The sequence below is a fragment of the Anopheles marshallii genome, chromosome 3, assembly GCF_943734725.1.
Source record: "Anopheles marshallii chromosome 3, idAnoMarsDA_429_01, whole genome shotgun sequence".
Classification (NCBI taxonomy): domain Eukaryota; kingdom Metazoa; phylum Arthropoda; class Insecta; order Diptera; family Culicidae; genus Anopheles; species Anopheles marshallii.
Genome location: NC_071327.1, coordinates 22,038,595 through 22,054,905, shown reverse-complemented (window position 1 = coordinate 22,054,905; position 16,311 = coordinate 22,038,595). Strand labels below are relative to the sequence as shown.

At 45.4% G+C, this 16,311-nt stretch overlaps 1 protein-coding gene across 1 annotated transcript in view; it reads right to left on the bottom strand.

Moving 5' to 3' along the window:
• Positions 1-14,086, bottom strand: part of LOC128712352 (kinesin-like protein KIF21A) — a 29,635-nt gene extending 15,549 nt beyond the window's left edge. The window contains exon 1 of the mRNA XM_053807246.1: positions 14,040-14,086. Coding sequence (XP_053663221.1) covers positions 14,040-14,086 — 47 coding nt within the window. The remainder of the gene's footprint in view (positions 1-14,039) is intronic.
• Positions 14,087-16,311: the final 2,225 nt, after the last annotated feature.

Sequence of the window (16,311 nt, the reverse complement as noted above, 5' to 3'; positions counted from 1 at the left end):
TGAATATGATTGTCTATTGGACACGGTTAATAAGCTTCCCCAAGCGCCGCGTATCGTCGTCGTTCCCGTCGAGACGCCTGGAGTGTTTCAATCCCAACTTTCCACGAAACCATTTCACCAAATTACCAACAAACGCAACAAAAGGGAAGCAAAAAAAATCTTTTCCACCTGCTAAAGCCATTTACCGAAGGAAGATATATCAGGGAAAATGATAACAAAAAGAATATCCGATTACACACTTATCCGATGCACGCAACTAACGGTCACAGCATTCATGTATTTTCCCCGGGTTTTCCACCTTCAAAAACAAAAAAAACGGTAGATTATGCACTCAAATCTAGATCGTGTAACCGTCACTCCCCAATTCACTCAAAAATCCACCCCCTCGTCGCAATGCAGGCGCGCTATAATTAATTGGCCATGCAACATAATTTAATCCGCGGAGTCAAGCAAGGGGAAGATTTTTCCCTTATTTTCCAACGAAAACTGTGATCTTTGGTCTGGCACAGCTTATCAGCAGCTTGCGGTTGTGACGAACTTAGCGAAAAAAAAAACAACGGTGGTAACCCCTTTCCGGGCTGTTGACCTCGGTGGGAACTATCGCACGAAATAGCATGCGATCTGGAGGAAGTCTTCTGGTGTTTTTTTTTCTTTATGTTCGGCGAAACGCATCTTCCCTGTAGATACGAAAATACATCCAAAATCTTGTGTCAGCAGCAATCAACGGCACTGAACACGGCCGGGGGTTTATCGTTTAATTCATTCACAGCATTATTCAGGTTCACATATAGGCTTTAGCAACTAATTGCCCATCAGTCAACGTCGGGAGAAAGAGATGTTTTATCGTGCAAACAGAAGGTAATTGAGATAATATCTTTTCAAATGTTTGATTCTCCTGTACGCGAGCCTAAAATACATTCCCGACACAGATTAATTAGCAGTTTTAAATGTTGGACGTATTGGGAAATTTCTCATTCATTAGAAAAGGCAGAAGAAAAGATAAAGCTCTTTTAATAAAATCATGTTTCATAAGCAGCACTAACAGTAGCCATCCATACCGGGAGGAAACGAAAACAAGGTTAATCGGTACAGGGAAACTCCTGCGTAGGTGCTTTCACGGCAATCCATTTCCATTCATAACGCAGCACAATGTCACTCAACCCTCTGATGTCGATCTGTGTCCACCGAAAAATTTACGTCCAAAGGGATGACGAACGAAAAACACCAATCCCACAACCTACAGCGAACAATCGACGACCGAAATATCACGCGCGCGCATGAATGAAACCATCTTGCACGTTTTACGGAGCACAGAACTTTACGCAACCCCTTCGGCTAGTGGCCGGTGCACCGAAGTCGTCGTAGTTTAACGTCGTACGTCGTAGGGGGGAGGAGAAAAAACCAGTCGTCCTTGACCAGACCATATGCACCAGGCCAGCCCACCGACGCGAACGAGACAGCAACTTCAGAGCACATGGTTGATACCGATCAAGCATGCGCCCGAGCAGTCACATGTCGTCTTCTGTGTTCCTTCCCAAATGGATCTTCATGCGAACAGCTGAGCATGAAAAAAAACAACAACATAGTGGAGAATGCCCAGTAGTAGATGAAGGGAGTGTGCGATTGGCGCCGAAGACGGTACGACAGTACGAAGGCAACGCGACACCAACGACCGACCGTCACCCAAGGAAGAAAAACGACGAGCGCTTCCTTCCTTTTGTGTGTCACTGTAACGCCCACGAATCGACAAATGATCGTTTATATTACGTCGTTTAATCGACCGCTCAACAGATGGCACTGTTCGATTCCGGCCGAGATGGCCGTGGATAATGTCGTTAAAGAAACCTGCTGCGAGCAAACGTGAGCAGAATATTGTTTATATTGCGCAATTAAGCTTCAACAGCTAATGGCTGTCCCAGTGACATAACTGATGTCTTCTTCAAGTGTCCGACAGAAGGTGTGCTTGTTCTACCCGTCATGGACATGCGTTCTTGGACGGACTACCTCAAGACATGTGGGATATTCAACTCAGCAAACAACTTCTTCAGCAAACCGAAATGGATTACCTCTTTAAAGCAAGGATAATTCTCCATTTAATATCGTTGAGGTAAAAATGTCAAGAGGCGTGAGCCAAACCAAGCACATCCTGATCTTTTGGTGAGGTACGAATATCTCATTCGAAAGTGCTCTTCCATACGTAAGGTCGTTTGCATGACCTCTCATACCTATTACCAGATATATCGAGTGGTTGCAACTCGAACTCTCAGTGCGCAAAAAGGTAAGCTTACCCGCCGTAATGCCTTATGCTAATCAATACACAATCCCACTGCAACTGCGGCGAATGCTGCTACGGTGCTGGAATCACATCAAGCAGTACCCCACACCTACGGCTGCACATTCCTGATGTGAGGCTACACAACACCCCAGAACGCAAGGTTTGTGGTGCGGCGGGTAGTCGGGTGGCAGAGTGTGCGTATATGTGGGCGAAAAAATCGATGCTTGGCCTGCTGCCAAAAACCGTCTGCCATCAATCGCACATTATGGTACCCCCACGGCACCCACCATCACGCTTCAACATTTTCTGGGGCGACTCCTGACATACACGCCCCTCTCTTCGGTACGGGGCATCGCAAAGACTGCCCTCGAGATTTGTGCACGTGCTTTATTTCTCGACGATGACGTGCAACACACACGGTCGCTTTTCGATCGGTGGGCCGTAAGCTAATTGGATCGATTGCATTGCGTGTCGCTTGCGAAGATGTGCTGAGAAATGCATCGCCAGAGAAATAGCACTGACGTCCGGTGGTTCGGGTATTGCTTGGTGTGTTGATTGAACGAACTAATGAAGGTTATTTGAGGCGCAATTGATGTCTGTTGCGTGCACTACATTTCATCATTAAGTATCTTTCTTCTTTTCGATGCTACAACTTCCGAGATCAAAGACCACAAGCCTTAGGTATAACTTTTTACGTGAGAAATCGACATCACAATCATTGTAACTTTCACATTCACTCTTTCGTCGAAACTGTATGCAGCTATCAAGCCTAACCACGTGGGAGATCCTGGACTAGATGGCAGAATAGTAGCATCAAGAGTTTTTTTAAACACAAAACAACCTAACCTAAATGGTGTCTGGGGGTCAGGGTCTTATGTTACCTGTCACATCTGTTGTATAAAGAGCTTGGTCAAGACATCGGCATTGATGTTGAGAAAGTGAATGGGATGCTGACTGTCACTTGGTCAGTGACAGGTTTGCAGAATCTTCCTCGTTCAAAACACCTGTCGCAACAGTCGAAACTGGGATTATAGTCTGATATGTGGCTGAGATATGGACCCTGTCGAAGTTCGATCAAAACCTCTTATCCCAAGGATTGTTGGTTCTTACTGTGAAATCACTCTCTGAGTTGTACGATGAATTGTAATCTGCAACGAATTAGTCTCCAAAAGTTCCAGTGAACTGATCAAGTCATTCAAATGTCACCGAAATACCCTGCCCGGAAAGCCTCGGAAGATCGTCCACCTGCACCGAACACCGCAGTCCAACCGGAATCAAAGTGATTGCATTGATGCGTCTGCTGGAAGAGACGCGATTGGATAACGACGACCCTCGAGGTTCAAACTCAAACTTCGGGAATAAAAATGCGCTTGAAGCGCTTGTTAAATAAGTAAATATGCGACAATTATAATGATAATAAGATAAAACGGTTACCAAAAGTTGCATCAAGTAGAGCAGAGTTTTAGATCCCACGAAGAAAATTTATATCTTAAAGCAAACAATGTCACATAAATAGTTTTGTAGGCAATTGAATAACTCTTGGGGTTCAGCATTCGAGAGCGACAGTAAGCAAAAAGAAAACAAAATTGTCAAAACTCATCGCTAATGATATTTATTTCCACAACATCAGCAACAATCCAGCGGCAAACAGTGAAGGTAAATGAAGAGTTTATTCCCTTCACTAATTGGAAATGCAAGAAGCAAACAGTAGCTAATTGGATCTTTAAGCAAATATCGTTTGATTACACCATAAACTAAGAAATACAATGTTGTTTTTTCTGTCAAAACAGATCTAATCACCGCAAATGCAACTGCCAACGAACTCCGCCTATTTGCGCAAGGGTTCGATAATCACTGGAGAAGAAACAAGGGAAAAACACACATAAAAATCCATGCCGGAAGCTACAACGCACTACTAGCGGCGGGTGGCCACAACGACACATTATCGGTCGGCTGGATGAAAAAAAAAAAATGCGTAATTTAATCATTCTGCTAATCAATTATCCCCTTTCAATTTAGATATCGCTCTAAAGAGCCCAACAATTTGTGCCGGCTCTTTAGGCTTAATCACAAGCTGACCCCAGGGGCCGTAACATTAGCATGATAAAGTGCACGTTACTTAACCTCCCTCGCTTCGCACCCTGCCGAATGGGTACCGGGGACGGGTCGATCAAAGCGACGACAAAGCGGGCAGGCTTTGGGCGACAACGGTAGCGATGTCTAACAAATTCGCTTACGTCGTTTAATTTATCGAACCGGTCGAACAAACGCGATGCCGCACATGTCTGCCCCAGCTGGATGTCGTCGCGATCCGCGGTTCATTTCGTTTTATTGACATAAGCCGACTTAAAACGACGCTTCCCCCTTCCCACTGGAATGCCAACCACCGATCGTTAAGTGAAGGCTTTCCTAACGAAGGGAGAGGAGTGTGTAGATCATAACCTCAAAGCATCAGACAACTTAACCTTGCCATCGATTACGTTTAGGTTGTGCTCGGAGATGACTTTGTATGGACACAAATTTAGTTTACGATTATTACAGCGAATTAAATCGAACGAAGGGTTCAGACATTTCGGGAGCAAAACATAATATTTTAGACAATATTCAAGTCTTCGAACATTAAAGCGTGCTGTCCTCGCTCTCGAAGTCTATTAATAGAACACAGAAGGTAGTGAGTAATTTATGGCGTTCAAGATTTTATCTGACACTTTCAAGCGCTTTCCAGTGCTGGAGTACATCTACCAGCAACGCTTTTTTTCTTAGTTTTTACAACTGCATCGCTAATGCGCCGCCAGAACCGGTCAGCAAAATGCCAATTAGTTATTTAATGGTTGCGTGAAAGGGGAAACAAATCATACACCATCGAACATCGCATGCAAACCGGCAAACCGTTAATCTATTAAATGCTCCTTAATGCCACTTAATCGTGCGCACCGCACTTATACGTGTGACTACAATTTGCATGCACATTAAGGGCCCCTCCCATAAGGTTTTGCACATCCCTCCCACTTGGGTGGGTTGCTTCCACTCGCTAGGAATGCAAACGCCTTCCGGTTTGAAGCTGATGCATCGGGCCACAACCATCCGCCATCACTCGAGTGTGCCCGGCCTTTCCAACCATTTCCTGTTCTGGATCGATTTTCCGCTTCCGTTTCTGTTTTTTTTGCCACCCAATCGAAGAAAATGCTGTTAAATCAGGCCATCCGACGCACGGCTGTTGGGTGGTACATTTTCACCGACATGCGAACTTGAGCTTCCCTGCATTTCCATCCCGGACACCCGAGGAAATTAATGGCCGCGCTGCTTGTTGGTTCAAGTGGCAGTGAGCAAAAACCACCTCAACAAAACGCGATCGATCATCGCACCCAACAGCCATATTGTGCGAACAGCACATTTTTCCGCGAGGAAAGTGAATAAATAGAACGTGTAGCAGCAAAAACAAAAGCACGTAGGTACGCGTAGGTGACCGTTCCCTTTTGTTTCCATGTGAAAGTGTTGCACGATTCAAGGGTCGATGAACCCAAGGGGGAGATGACGGAAAAACTCCAAATATGTTTTGCACAATCCGCTCCGTTTTTGCCAAATTCAGCGTGAAAAAAAAACGCCACGGTAAAGCTCACTCACCTTAACATGCCGTAAGCCTTAACAGCCGATCATTGATGGCCGACGGCGCCTTCGAAACGGCGGTGCCAAAACGGGGCGTTTAATTAATGCCCTCGGCTGTCCGCCCTTCAGCGTGAAACGATGATGGTAAAAATATTCGATAAATTCGTTGTTCAATGCGATCAACAACCAAAAAAAAAATTGCAATTAATTATAACTATCCTCTTAAGTCTGTTAGAAATCCCGAGCAAGCTGCAGGATCCTCGAAATAAATTCTTATGTCTACATAACCCAATGATTTATCATAAGACGCTGAGATTTTTTGATCTTAAAAAGCTCCCAAAAATAAAGGAACACTTTTCGACAATCAGTTGACCTTTAAGGTCAAATATTTACACAGCGATCAACCCTGGCCTGTACGTCCCAGACACCAAGCGGTAGATAAAGCCAAACCGATTGAACGTGGCTGCGGTACACGCCGTAACAAAGTGGACCCGCATTTCGGCGGGTTATGAAACGGTCACGGTGGTAATATTCCTCGTGTGGCCGCGACCGCACTCACTCACCCGACGACTAAGCAGCATGGGCCAATCCTATATTTACCAAGCATCATTGCCACACGCAAACATTACGCCTAAGCCTCCGTCCACTTGGGCAGCGCGCGCGGAACAACAGGCTCACTGTTTATGCGCGCACAAGAAAACACGTTCACTGGCTCACGCTTTGCTTTCCTTTCCGTTGCTTGCCTGCACACGGCCGACTTGAGATCTACATTAACTGGACGGTGTTGGGCTGACGAACGTGTCATACACCACCAACTGCGCGCACTGTGTCACCTACGGCTGCGCTCGACAAAAGCATAATCACCGACCCATTCCTGGGGTACACCTTGAAGATCTCCGATCTCCCAGCATCTTGTTGAAAGTGGTTTGTTTTGAGGGTGGAAAAACTAAAGAAACGAGCTAGATGACAATATTTAAAGAATCAATTGTCACTCGCACGCTACTGCGCGTCACCCTTGGGGCGCGTTTGTTTCAAGTGCCAAACAAATCCGGCACGGCAAGTGAACGTATGAAGGAGGAGCTATGTTTTTTTTGCAATTTTACTTAGAATGGATAAAGCGCAAATAGCCAAACGTAGTGAAAATGTCACGTAATGGGTGGTCTCTTGTCCACACTTCTCGAGCGGGGTGTCCAGGGTGCTCATCATTAGTTACGAATCGTTGCAGCTCAAGCATTAACGCAACTTATTAGACAAAAACCTTGAGCGTTCGCCAAAGAAGCACAGGTAGCAGCAACCAAGACAGAATGGGGCATCTCGCTCAGTGACTTATTTAAATACTTTAGGTGACATCTTCCATCGGCAACGTCTGTCCTGTTGGGCCGCAAATGCTTTAAGTGACGTAACCCAACGGTAGACACACACTTGGCGTTTTGTTTGGTGCGATTGAACGATTACTTACCACCAACCTCGTCTACCAACCCAGCTCTAAAACACCCCAAAAAGACAAAGCAGAACCGCAAAGGGTCACCCCAAAAACCTGCGCAGGAAGGTCGTGTGTGCGCAACTCACCGGGACGTCTCTTTGCTACGCGTAAATAATGATCTATTTTAATCCAAAAAACCTCATCACCACCGAAGAGAAGCACCACTGAGGCGAGCGGGGTGGGAAGGGTAGAAGACCCTGCGAGGGGTGTACGTGGTCAAAAAAGGCGGGATTTCGACGTAAACGGACGCTTATTTTCGGTGTTCCCACATGATTCAATCACACGCGGTTTGGTGGGGCGCGCGTTGAGCTACCAGGTTTCAATCCGACGGTTTTAGCGCAATCTGATGTGATGGCACACATGTGGCTGGGGGTAGAGATGCCGATGTGTTTGCTCTTGAAATTCTAGCCCTCCCCAAGGTCTGCCGACCTCGTCAACTAAGTGCGCTGGTGGTTACGCTCGTCGCGATTACACACACCGTTGGCCTGTGTACGCCATTTTATAGGTCGAAAGGGGTTTGAACTAGCGGGTAAATTAATAAAAAAGGAGAGGGTGCGACTCCAAACAACTGCTGTTGCCTATGCTGTTGAGCATTATTGTGCCTCTATACCTCACTTTATTGAAATTCGATCGCAGGCATTATTCGCGGTAACTCACAAAGTCCGGAAATTAGGAAGCCATTCAACCATCTGCTATAATCCATACACCTGTTACTCCCTCTCTCGGCAATGCAACATCGAAAAGGTATCATAAATCCCTCACAATGCCACGTACGAAATTCAACAGGTGCTACAGAAAGATCATCTGTGCTCCACTTTGAGCGTCTGACCTTAACATTGCACCATGACGGTAGCGTTCAAAGCACATCAAAGCTTGACATTTTCCGACAAACGGAACAGTTCAGCAATGGCGATAGAAGGGAGTGCACCTTCTCTAGTGTGCTATCGGCGCCTACCACCACAACGATTAAGCAAACATATCGTCGACAACTGGCAATCGGCAAGCGGAGATCTCCAAACCTCAAGCCAAACAAAACCGCAACGCATCGCTCTTTTGAGGTGACAATTATGCCGCCCGTATCAGCTACCGCATCAGCTCTCTCCTGCACAAATCGATCTGACGATATCAAAAGAAACCGCAAACGATTGATGTACGCCCAGTGCTGCCTACCGCAAAAATGACACCCGACAGGAAGACACGGATATTGGAAGTAAACGATTTCGCAAAGCAGTAGAATTGCTAATCGCCCATGGATCGCGTTACGTGCCGCAGTGTTGGAGGTATATGCGAGGTTCATTTGCATCCGGTCCCTTTGCGTCGTTCATTACTCCGATGCTGGTCGGTATGTCCAGCACCGACCAACAACCCGGCCAATTACAAACCATTCGTTCCCAACTGAACATTGCGTCCAGCGTTATGGTCTTGTTAAACCGTTCAGTTTTCCCAAACCCAAAACCGTTAGGAAATCGATAAGATTAAAGACATGCTCGTGGTGTACAGCTTTAAGGGTGCACATCCCAACACTGCAACCACTGCAACGTAACGTTGCGCATTGGTGCAATCGTTGGCAAATGCCGCACACCCGATGCGGCATCTTCAATCCCGGCGCACCAGCAATCTTCATTAAAACTCCAATAAAATACCTGCAATCGTGCACTTACAGCCTGCCTGCGTTTTTCTTTGCTGGACCCAACCGGGCGGAATCGAAATTCGATACAAACCGACCGCCTCCCGATGGCAATTCAATCTTTTATCTACCCCTATCACACGGCGAAAACGGTCCGTGCGCAGCAGCCAGCAGTGAAAGTACTTTCACCAGGGTTGCGAGTGGCTGCGTGCTGCGTGTTACTCGAAACATTGTCATTAGAGACGGTACAGCAACAACACACACACACAAAAAACGCCGATGAAAATGTCACCAAAATCGATTTGGAAAAATGTTGGCGACTTCTTTTTCCACTAGGGTGGATCAAATCGATTTTCTTTCCTCGACTGTGGCTTTCCACTTTCATCTGTTTGTCTGAAAGGACGGTGAAACTGTCACACTTGCTTTGGGACAAATGGTAGCGCAAGAGCCAGCGCCGACAGTTGAGCGTTAAATTGTCCACTTAACGTGGAGTTTATATGACTCATTTGAACGTCAACAGCTGTTCCACGTTGCCATTCCGATGAATAATGGGAGCATTTGATTTTGGGGCGAAACCATTCCTTACTAACTATGCGCCCCTCCATACCTATTGCCCACAGGTTGCCGGGCAGTGAGTGGGCTTGTGACGAAGGCACAATATCCAATTAACTCCCCCTTTATGTGCATGCACCTTGCTGTACCGGCCTCGTACAAGTGATCTTCATTCTGCAATGCTGGGCGCAATCTGCATCGTACCAGCAACGAACATGATTCATTGCACAAATGGACCCACCGAGTAATTGCGTTAGGTTTGCGGAGGTCACGCAAGATTGATGCCTAATTTTAGGAGCCGCTCGTAGACCAGACAATCTCCATTTTGCGTCGAGTCCTATTTTCATGTTCGTCTCGTTGGCCCGCAGACACAACCCCCAAACGCACACGTTTGGCGTTTGTGCTAGATACATTCGATGACCCGCTTGTGCACTCACTGTCAAAAGCGCAGCGTTTGCAACTCCTTGCCCTAAACGACTGTCCCACTTATGATCGTGTCGCTTAGAAAAATTATTCAAGATAAGGAAAGTGAGTGAGATTGTTCGGTGTAATTTAGTAACAACAGCCAACAAAACGGATGGCAACATAAATCTTGTTGCATGAACTTCATCCATCCGTCTTCTGTCAAGGAAGTTAATAAAAAAAGAAATCAAAAACTTAATTCCAGGCAAACAACGCTTTAAATCATCCCAAAGTAAAACAAACAAAACTTCACCGTACAGGTTCCCAAACGGCAAGGTGGAGGAAAACGGAAAACATGTTGATCCACTGCTCAGTTCACAACACCTGAGCAAAGCTCTGCGCAAAACAAAACGGCCTAATATTTGCTCAAATGTTTCCCAGCTTTTCTTTCCCCCCAAAAAAAAAGCCGACATCCATTACAGAACGGTACAGGGGGCGAGAGCACGATTGGGAAACAAACGAGCAGCCATATCCATTTACAAACGGTGCGCGCGTCCCGTCGATAGAACTTCAGCACGTCGAAGAGTCAACAACTCCATCAACGGATGTGCGCACCGTGTCTCACTGTGTCTTTCCAGTTCTTTCGATCGGTAAATCTACATTTATGGATACAACCGTCGGTTTCCTGCAGAGATATTGAAAGATCGACAAATGTTTTGGTACATTGACGAGACCAAACAAAAACCACCTCGGATCGTCATCGATCGAGCGAATACTTTGTTTGGCGGTCTCGCAGTCATCCAGACACCAGACGAGGCTCGATTTGCGTAGTGCGAAACGCTCACGTTCCGGCGCTCGATGTCAGACAGATGAGGTAATCGTCCAGTTCAATCCGTCGCCCTGGTCTCACCCTCTATCCCGGGACCCCGTCCTCAACGCCATGGAATTCGACATACGGTGCCGCGAATGTGATTGACGAAGTGTGATATGACCATGGGGCGTGAAATTTGCCGTGTGTAAAAGAAGCGTCTGTTACCGCACACGCACATCCATTACACATCCACAGCAACGGGGGGGGGGGGGGGGGATGTGCGGCTGAGGACCGCTTTGCAGGTTGATAATTCGAACCGAAATTTGGGCAAGGTTACAAAAGATAGCATTCCGTCCTTTCGTGGGAGATAAACTACAACCGTAGCGAAACTTCACTTCTGGGGCCGCGAATAAGCCGCGATGAGTCAGACCATACTGTCCCTGCATGAAGTCGACAGCTAAGTGACCTTAGTTGGTAAGGGTGTCTATCAGTTTATCGGCCGATGATACTGATCGCGCTGTTCTTCATCACGACGCAGTTTCAAGCAATTGAGCGATGTACGGCGAATGCGTGCTATGTACACCTACAGATACACAAAGGAAGGATCATTTCAACTTCAACTTCAGCATCCTTTTCACAGATACAAAATCCCAAAAAAAAAGGTCACCAACCGACCATCAAAGTGGAAGAGTCTATTTGATCTCGTGGGTTCAAAAATACATAGAAGAGGCGTTCGTTTAATTTGGTCAATGGTACGAAAATAAGCTTCGCAAACATCGCACGTCCTCCCACCGAACGGTCAAGGAAAGTTGGAAAAGTAAACAACTCGTCGACATGGTAGCGTAATATTGACGTAGACGAATATCTTCTCGCGAACGACCTTGAACATGATAATGTGTACTAGAATCGAGCATCGCGCGCAGTCGTAAATCGTAATGTCGTGATGGAGTGTTTTGATCTTATAAATTAGCGAAGTTCAGCAAGTGTGCTAGAAAGGGGAATGGCAAAAGTAAAAGGGAAATTACATACCAAACCCCCGGGGCGCATTACCATAATGTATGAGCTGAGCAGAAATTTCGTTACTTAAAAATCGCTATTCGAGGCACTTCTGGTGAAGCTGGGGAAGATATACGATTTAAAATGTAATACATTCTCCTTCTGCCAAGCGAAGCAACATTCACCTCCTCCAAACCGTAGCAGCTTCCGTTTGCTCTTTCCTAGTGAACGTTACCGGCTAGCATCGCGAGTCGCTCAATTGAAACATAATTTAACGTTTGAAAGTCCACCGCAAAAACGAATAGAAGTTATATGCAACGACGATGCCGCTGTTGCACTGCCAATTGCATCTGAAGGAAGCGGATCACACGACACGGCCCAAAGCGTACATCATCATTTTTATCAACATCATCATCACCAAGTCGTGAGCGTCACTGCAATCATGATCACTCCGGTACACAACAGAACATTATGGAGAATGGGCTGGTTGGTGGTTGCCTCCCGGAAGTGGCAATGAAAATGGACACCAGTTTCACTGTTACGGGTCGGTGCTGCGGCGACGGTACAATACACTCAAAACAGACAACCCGAACTTGCTGGCGAAGGACAAGACAAATATAGTGTGGGACCCAAGAATGGGACGGTTTGATGATGACGTATCTCCAAAGGCAGAAACATTAAAACACCAAATTAATATAGCCTGAATACAGCTACCCAAATCAATAAACTTCACCAATACATTGTTGTATTCCAGATAAGACCACCTCGCAGTCCTACAACATTGATTAAAAGATAAAAACGCAATATTTTAGTGTGTTATTTATTGTGTACAGCCAAGTTCCTGGAATCTCGTGGAATCCATTGAGGTTACTCGTATAGGGTTAGCACGCATTTTGCCCTATAAGCTACCTGGAGTAAACATGACAGACCTCAGACCGCAATTTCATGAAAGAATAACAACGACGCTTCCCACAATAGAACGTTTTGTGTATATCGCTAGTTCAATTTGATATGTTAATGGGGTAGATCACGGTCTAAGCCAGTTTTTTGTATGCGTTTTGACGTTTCCAGGCTTATCCGCTTACAGCTCGCCATACAAACGGCAAGCCAAGTTAAGCCTAGAAAAGAAGGATTAGATTGGTTTCTCAATGAAAGTACCCAAGTACCCAAAACCCAAACTCGACAAATGTCAAAACAAAGAATTTCGCTAGCTGGTCTGAGCCAGGTTAGGCCAAGTTTCCAGTGTGCGAAAAAGGTAAACAATTTTTTTTAACGAAAAGAGCTGAAAAATCATTATTTTGATAATCAGACTTGAATATTATTTCAAATACATTGAAATTAAAATCAAATTACTAAACTTAAATCAATTTTTCTCAAATTTTAGTTTTACAAAAATGATCCCTTGTGTCATTCTTTATGTCAAAATGCTATGTCCTGTACGAATCTGTACAGAATGATACCGCCCGGTACCTGGATTATTTGACAGATACAGGCTTAAAGCTTAAGCTTTCTAACTTTTGGGATGATCTTCCCCAATGATAGATGTCCGGGGGTGGCTCGGTGGTGTATTGGTAGCGGCGCCGGTCTTCACACGACAGGACCGGTCCAAAATCCCTTCCGGACCAAACCCCCGTACGCAGGTCTGACTATTCCGCTAGGGGCAAACAATATCAAAGAAAGCCAAAAATGCCAGGTTTACACCTCTTGAAGTTGTTGTGCCGAGGCAGAAGAAGAGAGATGTCCAAATATATAAATATGACTCATGAGATATGGCATTTCTGCCCGTAATGTTCCGGTAATGTTTTCTTAGACTTGTGGACTTAACTTGTGAACTAGTGTGGTGTTTAATGTATCTTTTGAGACGAGTCATTCGTATGTATCTTTAGTGAGGAGTCAGGAATAGAATCTCAAAAGTTTAATGAATCCTCAGAGCAAGAGCAGAGTGGCTGATCAAGCCGCTTGAAAGTCCAAAGCATGTTGTATATGACGAATGCGTCGAGGTCATAAATCTTGAATCATCAATGAATTTTATAAGATTCATAAATGTTCTATGAAATAGAGATTCAAATTGACGCAGATTCACCCAACATTATAGTGGACACAATCCTTCCAAAGCTTAGTCCGTTAAGAACAACCCTAGTCACTTGAGTACATTACATCAGCAAACGTTTGGTTATTGCCTTAAACGATAGGACCGAGCGAGTGAATTCCATTAGCATAGAACCTCATCGAAAAATCACACATTGGGAAGGTTTAACAGTTCTTAGACATGGTATGTTACGCTTACCTGAGGGCCACCCGTACAGAGGAGGATTCCTTATCCTCGTCCGGCATGTTTCCGTTTTTGTGAAACTTCCTTGAATGGTCGGAACAAAAATTGATTCTAGCTGGCTTCTGTAATGTTGGTGCCGCCTATGCACACTACCGTATATCAGTGGAGGGCAATGTTTCGTCCAACAGCGGCAGATACTCCAGCTGAATGGTAACTTGGTCTTCCTCCCGCCTAGCTATGCGTTGAATCGTAAACTTGCACCGTTGTGTCTCGCATTGATTTACGTTACTTTACAGCGCTCCGTGCCTTCCGCACTGATGGAATCTTTCCGGCAGTTGTGGTTGAATTGTGGCGCTGACACTTTACGGCAAAGGTAACTACGCGGCATAGGGTGGAACGTCTGTAAAAAAGAAAAAAATAACGCACATATTAGAAACTCGTCGCAGGCAATCAATGAACAAAAGGGAAAGCACTAGCCCCGGGTATAATTATCCTCCCGACACGACTTGTTTGAGAACACAAGTGTTCAAAATTCTAAACCCATCAGCCAACGATAACCGGTGGAAGAAGCGCATACACGCTCATGAATATTTACAACGACACCCGAAACCGCAACAAGCATCAGGGACTCAGGTGGGACTTGCTGTAACGGGTGCCGGTCGGTAAACTCTTCAATGTACCACACTTTTTCTGTCCGAAACCGAAACGATAGCTGCAACCAAAACATTGAGCTACTGCGGAAAACGAAGATCACACCCGCTGATAGTGACGGTGCGTCGGTGTTCGTCTCGGTAAAGGAAGGGAGAGCGTATGGGACTGCGTCATAAATTACCGCCATGTATTTTTACTTCCGATGGCAGCCAAAGGTGACAAGGGGTGAATGTTTTCAACGGCCGCGCCACAAGTAGTGTGGCCGTCGAGAGTAGCTATAACACATAATTTCTTTTGCTGAGCGTTTTGTTTCAGTCGTCTAAAATAGCAGTCCCGAAAAGCTAAGCGTACGCTCAGTTGACACGTCCGTTCCAAACAGTCTTTAAACAGACTGAAAACAGTGTTCACAGAACAGACGAAGCAGAGGACTTTTGAGACTTTCCACATTTCATACGACGGTGATCGACAGAAACTGTCTCTTTGGACGATCTCCATAATACGCACGAGATCTCTTTGATCCCAAGTTTGAGCGTAAAGCTCTTTTTGTTTTCTTGGAGATAAATTTGTACTTAAACGTAACGAATGGCGGCGTGTACCTTTGGAACACGCATAAACCCGATAAAAATGTTAATACATTTTCATTCAACAAATCCTTCTTCCCTACCCATGCCGGGGCTCTGTGTGTGTGCAATGTCATAAGCAGCATTAAAAAACATACAAAATAAAACAATTTTATCGATGCCGTAAATAAGGAGAAAATAAGTGACGTTTCTGTTATGCCCCTCTGGTGTGGACTGTTAATTGTACACGGCGAACGCAGTCCACGCATGACGGGACCCGTTGGTTTTATGAGTGGTACAGGTACGATGGGAACGGAACAAACGCAACGAATTAAAACGAACTCCCCATTGTGTGGTTTGCGCGTGCTGGGAAGATAATGGTAACATTTTTAAATTCAACTCTAGAAAAACCTTTTTTACTTTCTTACGAGCATTAACTTTTCGTTGCTGGATTAAAGCTGCCTGGGTAGTCTTATTATATTTTTAAGATGCTTACTTACTTATCCGGTGCAACAACCGTTTTGTGGTCTTGGACTACTGCAGGAGTCCTCTAAACCCAGCTCCGTTGTCTGCCAATCCATTATCCCGGTCTTTCTGACGGACATATCAACGCCATCACTCTATCTCAATTTAGGACTACCACGACTTCCTCTGTTCATGTGGACGATCTAAAAGGACTTTACGGGCTGGATTGTCCGGTGTCATTCTCATGGCGTGACCAACCCACCGGATCCTGGCGAGTCTAATCCGCTGTACGACTCGCTAAGCTCGCTCATAAAGATCGTCACTATAGTGGCTCCTCCATTGTCCTTTCATATATACGGGGCCACAAATCCATCTGAGCATCTACCTCTCGAACGCGGCCAAGAGGGTTTCGTCAGTTTTGAACAAAATCCATGTCTCAGAGGCGTATGTGAATACTGAAACTATATTGGGTCTATATAGTCCCTGCTTCGTACGTCCATATTATGTATTTTTTACATATTCAAAATGCCTCTTAAAAAAGGTGGATTCGAGAGCCTTTATAAGACAAATATATAACACCAGAACAAAACAAACGTCTCCACCACACTGCC